At 36.6% G+C, this 11790-nt stretch overlaps 1 protein-coding gene across 4 annotated transcripts; it reads left to right on the plus strand.

The window, feature by feature from the left end:
• LOC107606113 (putative pentatricopeptide repeat-containing protein At3g23330) lies at window positions 1366–8198 on the plus strand. Of its 4 annotated transcripts, none has more exons than XM_021106417.1 (5): window positions 1366–1664; window positions 2132–2171; window positions 2422–2683; window positions 3913–4462; window positions 5558–8198. In XM_021106417.1, exon 5 carries the CDS (start codon window positions 6015–6017, stop codon window positions 8088–8090), a length of 2076 nt encoding a protein of 691 aa, XP_020962076.1. In that variant the 5' UTR covers window positions 1366–1664; window positions 2132–2171; window positions 2422–2683; window positions 3913–4462; window positions 5558–6014; the 3' UTR covers window positions 8091–8198. The 4 variants fall into 4 exon arrangements, with proteins under 4 accessions (XP_020962076.1, XP_020962077.1, XP_020962074.1 ...); XM_021106418.1 differs by having other exon boundaries at window positions 2135–2171; XM_021106415.1 differs by lacking the exon at window positions 2132–2171.

The raw sequence follows: 11790 nt of genomic DNA on the forward strand, positions 1-11790 counted from the left end.
TTAATTGAGTATGGGGAGACTATGCCATTTGAACTATAACTCATTGGCAATGAATAAATTCTCCTTGTACGTACTGAAGGGAGATTATATATAGTTATAATTATTGTCCCAAGATGAGAAGGATATTGCGACATTACCAAAATAAGGTAAAAACTCAAGTGCCATCGACTTCATGTGAAGTTGATAACTGAGAGCTGTTAGATAAAAATTTAATCAAATCAGTCAAATTATCTAACAGCTCTCAACTATCAACTTCACGTGAAGTCGACTGCAGTTAAGTTTCCACCCCAAAACAATTGATTTAAGAAAAGAACATCGCCATGTTTCTCTGGTCCCCTAAATAAAGTAATAAACCTAGGTTGGAAGAAGAAATGAAAAAATAAAAAATAAATGAACCCTAGTATTGTTGTTGTAAAAATCAGACCGACCCGTCAGTCGAACCGAAATATCGGTCACCGGGCTACCAAACTGGATCGAGCGGCAATAGGAATATATGGTTATGAAAATCGGAATGGACCGGCTAGTTGAACCGGTCCAACCGTGAATTGAACTTTGATACAATTCGATCCACTGTCAAAACCCGCTCTATTCAAAATCGTTTTTGAACCGTTGAACCAGCTGATCAGACCGAACCAGAACCCGGCTGGTTCTAATGAAACGTCGACGTTTAAGGTTCTGTGCCTAGGGATCAAAAAATCCTCTTCCTCCTCGAGCCATTTCTGATTTTCCAGTTCCTCAGACTCTCTCAACTCTCAACCCTAGGTTATAGCCTTCGCCACCGCTGTAAGGAGAGACTCAGCGTCGCCGCCGTCCATTGTGCTCAGGGGCCATCGCCGCAGGGAGTGAGAAACTGCCATCGTTCGCTGGGTTGTGGTCGTGCTCCAAGCCTCCCCCTGTTCACTCTCACGGTCTCACCAATCTCAGCTTCTTCTTCGAGTTCGGTGTCCGACGTTGTCTTCTTCTACTCAGCCCCACTTCATATGGCTTCCCGTGGTGGCTCCGTAGACTGTGGTAACTAAGAAGATTATAGCTACTGCAAAAACTATTAGAAGCACCAAAACCCCAACAACTAATGCTACATTTCTACTACAGGAATAGGAACATTGTTTTTCTTCTTCTTAATTGTTTCGATGTGTTGGTTGCATGATGATGCAGAACTACATAGGTATAGATTTTGCCCCACAATAGTATTTTCAATTAAAATAAAATGATTAAAATTAGATAAAGAATTAAGAATATCTTTGATTACTAGTCATTAGAAACTTTAGACTTTGGATTTTTGACTATTTGCCTAGTTCTGAAAACCGAACCGGACCGACCAGTTCAACCAGATTAACGGGGAATCGATCACTAAGCCGGTTCGATTAGCTTTATATAGCACAGAACCCTAGCCCTCCAGCTCTCCATCCCCGCAGCCACCGCAGCCCCGCAACCACCGCATCCCCGCATCCCCCACAACCCCGCAGCCACGCTTCGTTGTCATAGCCGAACTCGTCTCCACTGGGTAGAGGCATCGCGTGCGGAAGCTCCGTCGCTTTCGCAGGAGCTGTGTCGCCGTTGTAGGAACCTCCGTCGTCTCTTCTGTTCGAGCTCTATCTCTTTGTGTTTGCCGGTGTCGTCGTCTCCTCTGTCGTCTCCATCACTCCCCTTCCTTCTCGCTGCCGGTAAGCACTGTGACTTCGATTTTGGTAATACTGTGTTCGCCGGTGTCATCGCTTCCTCGTCGTCTCCTCTGTGTTTCCTGATTTTACTGTTGTTAATAATTGAGTTGCTGCTTTAGGGTTTGTCATTCTGAATTACAGATTTTGTCAATTTTTGCTTATTTTGTTTTGCTGAGTTGCCTATGTTTATGAAACTGGAGTTGGTTATGCTGATTCTCAGATTCTGAATTGCTATTTTTGTTGATTTTGGAGCGTGATTGCCAGGATAGAACTTTTGTTTCTGTTGCATTCTTTTTTCTATTTTGTTGATTGTAACGATTGTGAGTTGTTGTTTTTGTTTTTTTTTTTATTTTGTTTTTGTTGATTATAATAATTCTGAGTTGTTATTTTTATTATTATGATTTTGGAATAATTTGTTGATTATGATCTGTGGCGCGGCTGCTGGTGTTCTGCTGCCTTTCGCGCACCAGTAGGTGGTGTCCTCTTTGCCCTTGAAGAGGCAGCTTCATGGTATCTATCTATTTCTGCTTAGACTATTCATTCTTACTCTCTCAATCTCATACTATCTATAGCTTGTAAATTTGATATTGAGGGAAAGAAAAACTTACTTACCAATCCAATTTTTCTAACATTCTCTATAAAATGTTAACTAGATGTAAGAGTTTACGTTGCTTTGATCATCAATGTGTAAAAAGAGTAGCAAACAAAGATGTTACATAGCATAGCCTGAAAACTCATCATTTTCTTTGTTTTTCTTTAGGTGGAGGAGTGCTCTTTGGTGGAGGACATTTTTCACCACAGCAGTAGTTGCTATTGTTTTAAGAGCTGCAATTCAGCTTTACGCCACCAGGAAATGCGGCTTATTCGGAGAAGGTGGTCTGATAATGTATGATGTTGGTTCTTCCCAAGGTAACATACAGCGCCGGCGACTTACTAGCAGCAATACTATTGGGGGTCATTGGAGGAGTTCTTGGAATTAATAAGTAATTGATTATCTAAGTTATTTCTTTTGGTCTTAAAAGGTATGAAACTCAACATCTTAGCTCTATTGATGAAAGATTATAGGTTGAATTTATATATTTGAAATTATATATAGGTTTTTTAATAATTTTATTTAATATTTAATTAAACCGGTTGAACCCCGGTCGAACCAGTGAACCAGTAAACCAGTAACTTTACCGGTTTATTGACCGGTCCGGTTCTCGCAACCTTGCTATTTGCTATTAACTAAGAATGCATGCCTCAATAATAGTGAACCTTTAATTTCTTTGATCTATTAAGGAGTTCACTGGGAACTAAACCAGTGAAGTTGTATTCTCCAAGTTTCTGCGAAAATAGAAATTGCTATGACACCCTTTTCTCTTTTATAACCAAATAAACTGTACTTATCATCTAAACAGGGGATTAACTTATAAAAATTTTAGTGATTGTAGCTGTATCAGAAAAATAAGGTATAGATCCACTTAAGCTATTATTTGATTAATCACTATTATGTCAACTTGACAGTAATTGTGTGCGAAGTTTGAATGTTGTTAATTTCACATTGCAAAGTTTGAACTTGTGATTTTAATTTACTGATTATTGATTTTGAATGTATTGTGATTATTGATTTTGAATGTATTGTGATTATTGATTAATGATGTGTTGCTGAGTTGTTGTGTTTGTTTTATTGTTTTGTGATTTAATTTTTACTCAGATTGTGATGCCTTGGTGATTTATTGATTTCAATTATGGATAATAGTATGAACCAAGAAACATTTGCGAATATCCATCTGTGGATAATAATTTTGGCTGCAAATCTTCCCATTTCGAACGATACGGCTAATCTTAATGCAGGGAAGATGAATAACTGGTAGTGGTTGTAACGGAAGCAATTTAACTAACTTCCTTCGATGGAATCTCCTCTTTCTCTTGAATTCTGGAAACAGCATCATGGGTTTGCTTAACCTAAGGCTCAATTATAATGCTTCTTCTGCTGCTATTCACTCTCCTTTCTCTTTCAACAATCACTCATCTATCACACTTTCTTCTGATAAGTTCATTTCTTTCCTCATTTCATTTCATGTAATCATATATTCATGTTCTTTTTCTCTTTCATAATTAGTTGCTCTTTTTATTCATTAAAAAATTAATTTGCTTATTTATTTATTAATTCAATTTGCATACTTATTTATTTATTTATTTATAATTATGTTTTAGAGTGTTTATTTATAATTTATTATTTTTATTATAAAACGATTTTTCCGGTTAGACGACGGTTAAACCGGTTGGACCAGTAAACCAATGAACCAATGACTAGAGCGGTTCGATGACTGGTCCGGTTTTCAGAACCTTGATCAGACTTGCATCCCCAACCTCAGTCGCGCTCTCACTCTCACTCTCACAGGCTCTCACACTCTCACCTCTCTACCTCACTCACCTTCACCACACGGTCACCGCCTCGTCTCCGCGCCTCTCGCCGGAAACTCTGCCTCATCTCCGTGCCGCCAGTTGTTGATCGCATCTGCTTCGTCCGCGTCCCTGCTCGCCTCCGTCTGTGTTGTCCTGGCCGTGTTGGCTCCGCTGTGGCACGCCTTCTCTGCATCCGCCTCCGCCTCGTGCCTCCTCTGTCTCTTCTTCCTCCGTCTCTGTTGCCCTCGTGTTGGCTCCCTCCTCTGCCGGGTCTGCTCTGCTTGTGCCGGAGCCCTGCTCATGCGGCCACCATCTCCTCGCCGGTGGCCTGCCTCTGCAACGGTGGAACAGCCCCAACCCGTCCCTGACTGCTGACTTTTGTTCTACTTCTAGCCTTCTGCAGTGGAGAGGTGAGTTTTTTTTTTTTTAAAGTTATTCTATGTTACTTTTTTTGGACTTGATTTTTGCTGTTTTAATGTAGGTTTAGAAGAGACAAATTGATGCTAATTGTATTTGTACTTAAAAATGATTGATTAATTTGTAATAGGTTTAGATAATTGTAAAACTCAAGTTCAAAAAATTAATATATATTTATAGATGATGGTGCAATGGTGCATTTGGAGTTACAATTGAATAAATAACATGACTTGGATGTTAGCATAATTTGACATCAGTAACCTGTGTAGTTCTATCTTAGCACATCATAGTTTAACTTGTGCATTTATGTAAATCCCGAGAGCATTATGGGCAAGCATGTGAACATAAGATGTTTGTCCATTACAAGAATGCTCAAGTTATTTGATTACTTCATGGATATGCAGTATAAACCTTGTCCACTTATGCAATACTGAAGATAAATTCTGTCATTGATGTACAAGGATGCGTCATGTACAATTTTCATTAATGGAAAATGGATCCCTGTTGGAAATGATATATAGAAATTCTCAATAGTCAACCTTTTATCATGTGGTTTCTTTCTTTCAGAGAGTAATGGAAGATTACTTGCCCCACACATTTAGTATCATCTGTTGTAAATGTGGATGATTTTGACTTACATTGTCTTTGCTTATATCCTATGAGCTCCAAATATGGATTTTTTTTTTTTTAGTGAAAATGGATGGGTCAAAACCAAACCATTAGTCCATTTATATGATAAAAATTGTATTTGAAAAGTTCAGTTCATAGATGGCCCAATTAATAAATATGACCTCCATTAAGAAATAAATGTCCACTTTTGAAATTTTACTTTTTCATAAATAATTGAACGTGATGGCTAATGGATTAATGAACGATTTTACAACCTTAACAGATTTATATATGATATATGGATGAGGCCAAGGCAATTGTAACAAAATTGCAAGCCTCATTTTTATATGGTGATTTTATTGCCTCTTACTTGTACTTGTACATGCTTTTCATTTGTTTTGCGATTTTGAAAATTCTATTTCTTTTTGTTTGGCAATGTTGATTTCTCATTTTCATATTTTGTTATTTGACTCATTCAGGCTGCAGCTTGGTACAATTGAAGCTGCTGAAGTTTATATTTCAATGATTTGCAATTAAAGGACTATCTTTAGCTTGATATGTCTCTTATGGGTTAAGAACTGTGGCAAGATGGATTTAATTTCCAAACATATAAGATCATGGACGAAACACAAGAAGATGCAGACCCATCAGACCAAGGGTCCTCTAATGTTTGATGGTGGCCTTCTGACTTTGTTGAAAAATTTGGATCTGTTTCATCGGCCTTAAACAATAAAGAACCCCGTAGACATTCTGGTAATGATATTTTGTCACCTAGAAAGCATCAGAAATTCTCTGGAGCACAGGAATTCAACAAGATCCAATTCCAAATGAATTTTATTCAATCATTCCGGTGAGGATTTATTATGCCATTTTTATTTGGTTGTAGTTTTACATTGTTCAATAGTGATTCTCATCCATGAATCACGACATGCAAGCATGAGTTGCGTGCGCGAGGCCAAAAAACTCCATGCCCGCATTGTGAAGACCAAAGGATCTTGGCACTCAGACAACTCCTCCATTCTCTCACTCTACACCAACCTTAACCTCTACCAGGATTCAATCCTCCTTTTCCGTTCCCTTCGTTCCCCTCCTCCTCTTGCTTGGAGCTCCATCATCAAGTGCTACACTTTTCATGGCTTCTTCCACCATTCCTTCTCTTCCTTTAGTCAAATGAGGGCACTTGGCATTCGCCCTAACCGCCACGTCTTCCCTTCTCTCCTTAAAGCCTGCACCCTCTTGAAGGACTTCTACCTTGGCCAATCTCTTCATGCTTGCATCCTTCGCCTCGGCTTCGATTTTGATTTGTACACAGCCAATGCCTTGATGAATATGTATTCTAAGTTTCATGGCTTGTGGGGCTGTGCAGGTAAGGTGCTTGATGGATTGTCTGAGAGAGGCAAAGCCAACTGCAGCACCATGGTTGCTGTCACTATGAACATAGATAATGTCAGAAAGGTATTTGATAGAATGCCTGTGAGGGATGTTGTTTCTTGGAGCACTGTCATCGCCGGAAATGCTCAAAATGGCATGTATGAGGAAGCGTTGGCCTTGGTCAGGGAGATGGCTAGAGCCCACTTGAAGCCTGATGCCTATACTTTGTCAAGCATTCTCCCTATCTTTGCAGAGCATGCTGATCTTATTAAAGGAAAGGAGATTCATGGATATGCTATCAGAAATGGGTTGGATGCGGATGTTTTCATCGGAAGCAGCTTAATTGACATGTACGCAAAATGTACTCGCGTCGAATACTCGCTTCGTTCCTTCTACCTCTTGCCCAAGAGGGATGCTATTTCTTGGAACTCTATCATTGCAGGCTCTGTGCAGAATGGTAAATTCGATCAGGGGCTCATGTTCTTCCGCCAAATGTTGAAGGACAAAGTCAAACCCATGCATGTTTCCTTCTCCAGTGTAATACCGGCTTGTGCTCACTTGACTACCCTCAGTTTGGGGAAACAGATCCATGGATATATTATTAGAATTGGATTTGATGATAATAAATTTATAGCGAGCTCTCTGATGGATATGTATGCCAAATGTGGCAACATCAAGATGGCTAGATATATTTTTGACAAAATAGAGGCAAATGACATGGTATCATGGACCGCCATCATTATGGGATGCGCTATGCATGGCCATGCTCTTGATGCAGTTTTCTTCTTTGAGCAGATGCTAATGGATGGAGTAGAACCCAACTATGTGGCATTTATGGCTGTTCTAACGGCTTGCAGTCATGCAGGGTTGGTAGATGAAGCTTGGAAGTATTTCTACAGTATGGAACAGGAGTTTGGTATTACTCCTGGCCTGGAGCACTATGCTGCTGTTGCCGACTTGCTTGGCAGAGCTGGAAGATTGGAGGAAGCCTATGACTTTATCTGCAGAATGAGAGTTCAACCAACCGGAAGTGTGTGGTCGACATTGTTGGCTGCTTGTAGGGCTCATAAGAATGTTGAATTAGCCGAGAAGGTTCTCGACAAGATAATTTTGGTCGATCCTGAAAACATAGGTGCTTATATTTTGATGTCAAACATCTATTCATCAGCTCAAAGATGGAAAGATGCTTCAAAGTTGAGAACCTACATGAGGAAAAAGGGCTTGAAGAAGACTCCAGCATGCAGCTGGATTGAAGTTGGAAACAAAGTCCATACTTTTACGGCTGGAGATAAATCACATCCATATTACGACAAAATAAACGAGGCATTGTATGTATTATTGGAGCAGATGGAGAAAGAAGGTTATGTTCTTGACACAAGTGAAGCACTTCATGATGTTGATGAGGAACACAAACGTGACTTGTTACTCACCCACAGTGAGAGGCTTGCCATAGCATTTGGCATCATTAGCACTCCTGCAGGTACAACTATCCGCGTAATAAAGAATATTCGGGTTTGTGTGGACTGCCATACAGCAATTAAGTTTATTGCAAAGATTGTTAACAGGGAAATCATTGTCAGGGATAATAGCAGATTTCACCATTTTAAGAATGGATCTTGTTCATGTGGAGATTATTGGTAATATTAATGTAGCAACTATGGTTGAATTCTCAGAATATAGTGGTTTTTCATTCTCAAGTTTATAATTGAAAAGAGCAAACCTCCATGACCTGATCCTTTACTTGTGCTATTCTATAATCTTCTTTCTCTCAATCTCTCTCTCTCTCTTTCTCACACACACAGCGCCATTGCTTCACAGTATTATACTGAGTCATGCTAACATGGCACCATGACTTTTGCACTTGAGAACATTGAGTAAGTTCTGAGAGTCAAAGTTTGCATTTTTGCAATGAGGGCGTGGAGGGTTCATCCACCAAATGGCGTTTTGAAGTGGGTTTTTATTTGGATGAGTTTTTGTTTCATTGTATTCAAAGTTGGACCACTCTCCCAATGGCCATTGAAGGAGGCCACAACTATTCATTCTCCATGTTCTCCATGTGAATGCTTTTGCTCTCTGGCTGGGTATCCCTTCGATCCTTCGGGTAAGTTTCTCCCCTACTCTTTCGTTTAAAACGCACGCACACAATTAGTTTAGGGCTTCTTACTCAAATTACAATGGTCTAAACTTCTACCGATATTGATTGATTTACTTTTAAATATACTATTATTATTTTAAGAGAGAATACAGATTTACAGTGAGAGACAGTAATTAAAATTTTGGTTTCGCTAGGGAATCAACTAGAAGTGTAGTCAACTAGAGCTAATTAATTGAAAAACAAGAAAATTGGCTTGAGTTGGCTTATGCTGTAGTTAGCTCCCTAGACTTTTTCTTAAAATTTAGGCCTATTGTCATAAACAAAAAATAATTATGATTTATGTCTGTGCTTGCCTGCTTGGATACTATCCGAATAATTGCAGGGCAACGGAAAGGAATAAATTCTCCTTGTATGTACTGAAGGGAGATTATATATAGTTAGAAGGATATTGCTGACATTACCAAAACAATTAATTTAAGAAAAGAAACATCACACTGGGGATTTGATTACAATTGTATGTTATTTTCTGTTTCTATTATTATTTTTATTATTAATTACGCATGCATGTGCCCACATCTGCTACAAAATTTCTAAACAATTTGATTTTACTTTCTACAGGTGTCATGAAATATAGCACGTTACCTTGCTCGAGATGGTTTCATGATTCACTTCACATGTTAGTGACTACACATACATACATTGCACTAACGAATTAAAAAGTAACAACATATATAATTTATCAATATGTTAGGTGTACATTAAAATCAGTTACCAAAATTAGCTACTAGAATAGAATATACATTAGAATACAAAATATACATTAAAAATAAATTAAATTATACATATATTTATATATAAATACATGGTGTATATAGTGATCGATTTTGATGACTAATTTTAGTGTGTAAATAACATTTTGATAATTTAATATACAATTAATTATTTGTGTAAAAGTTTTTTATATTAACAGTGTCATATATATGATCATACACTTGCCGCCGCATGATTATGGAACATTATTGTTCAAATAAAAGTGATGTATAATGGATGATTTAATTATGTTTTAACGATGATATTCGTTATTGCTATAATTGTTCAAGTGGATGCGTTCTGTATATTTAAGGAAGATGAAATTATTGAAATGATACTGTTTCTTGTAATAATAATTCAGGGGGATGGAAGTGTTTCCATTAAGGAAGATGAAATTCACTTTCAAACTCAAGAAAATTTTGAAGTAGTGATAATAATAAGATGAAAGTAAAAAGTAGGATTATATTTGATGTGCCACTAATGTTAAAATTTTATAGGACTATTTAACTTGATCATGTTATTAAAAACAAATAAAAATGGACTTAAATTGCATGAAATGAACGGTGTGAAATTAATTACATTATCCAATTATAATTTATAAAGTCCCAAACAAGTAAACTCAATTGATTTTTAAATATATTTAATTCGGTGTGAAATTAATTACATTATCCAATTATAATTTATAAAGTCCCAAACAAGTAAACTCAATTGATTTTTAAATATATTTAATTCGGTGTGAAATTAATTACATTATCCAATTATAATTTATAAAGTCCCAAACAAGTAAACTCAATTGATTTTTAAATATATTTAATTCTGTATACGACTAATCAAAAAATTCTTATTGGTTGAGAATGTAAAGTAATTTAATTTATATATTATCAGTTTATACGATTTAATTTTCAAAATTAAATATTGAATTAAAAATATTAATACTTACAACAATTATTTCAATAATATAAATATAATTATTTGATAACATTAAAAAAAACAGAAATGGATAACATTACAAATTTTACATAGTAATGTATCAAAAGGAAAACCATAAATATAAATGTACAAAACAAAATTATTACATGTACTATACTCATCAAGTCATCATCCAATTGGTAGTTATATATATATATATGACATTGAACATCATCATCACCCTACAGAAAGAATAGTGGTGATGTTTTTATTTACACGCAGAATAAGACTCCAATAGTTGCTTGGTTCAACCTCAGCCATTTATAGAGTGGTGGACTTGTGGTCATGCAATTGTAAGTGCACAATCATGGCCAAAATATAACACCATCTCTTTTTAATTAATTACATAGTTGGAAAATTATTGAATAGAAGATTATAAGGGTATGTTTGAAAAGCAGCAGAAGCTATCTTTTTTTTTTTTTGAATTATGAAAAGTCACGATACGCGTATTTGACACCATCTTAAAAATAGCTTTTAACTTTTTGAAAAGTTAATTCACAACTTTTTGAAAAAGTAGAAATATATGACTTTTCTTTTTCGATAAGTCATTCTATCACTTCTGTAAAAACAAATTGACTTCAAAACAAAAAATATCTACCACCATTTTCACGCAAAGGTTCCATCTGCTAGAAGTATTGGTCTTTCACCATCATTTTCACGCAATGTTCCATCTATTGGAAGTATTGACCCTCCACCATCATTTTCACATAATGATTCATCTGCTGAAAGTATTGACCATCCACCACCATTTTAAAACAATCTACATGTATTCCATCTATTGGAAGTATTGCCCCTTTTTTGAGTAACACTTGCTGCCCTTTTAAATTGCTTTAGGAGATATTTCTGCTTTTTGTCTCGTCACTAGTCAAGAGACATTTTCTTTTTGTCTCTAACCAATGAGAATATATTTTTCAATTTTGTCTCCTTCGAACAGAACCAGAAATTGAGTAGAAGAGAGAGAGAGAATCACACCCAGAAGTATTGTAACAACCCCGATTTTCGAGTACGCGAGATCTTTTCTGAAAGTACGAATTTCTCCGGAAGATCAGTAAGGGAAAACCTTTGATATATCATCAAGTATCTCAATCTTCATTGTCATTATGTCATCTTTAAGTTAGAACCTTTTCCGAGACAAGCTCGATAACGCGGTCGCGAAGAACCTAGTTTTTGAACCGTATCGATTAGGAGTTTTGATTTGATTTTTCGTAAATAGTCTCAGTTTGACAAACCGGACCCGATTTATGAGAGAAGAGAGATAATAGGATGATATTATCATTATATTAGTATTAGAAGTTTTTTGAATGATATTATAAGGTTACCTGATCAGTTTTAGTTAAAAACAGAAAAACCGGTTTAACCGGGTTCACAATTTACTGGTGCAGCTTAGCACCAGCACTCTCTGATGACTTTAGCAATGCTAAGGCCTCATTATTCATGTTTTATTCTCATAATAAATATGTTACTAGT

This window comes from Arachis ipaensis, chromosome B07, assembly GCF_000816755.2.
Source record: "Arachis ipaensis cultivar K30076 chromosome B07, Araip1.1, whole genome shotgun sequence".
In the NCBI taxonomy this organism is placed as follows: Eukaryota; Viridiplantae; Streptophyta; class Magnoliopsida; order Fabales; family Fabaceae; genus Arachis; species Arachis ipaensis.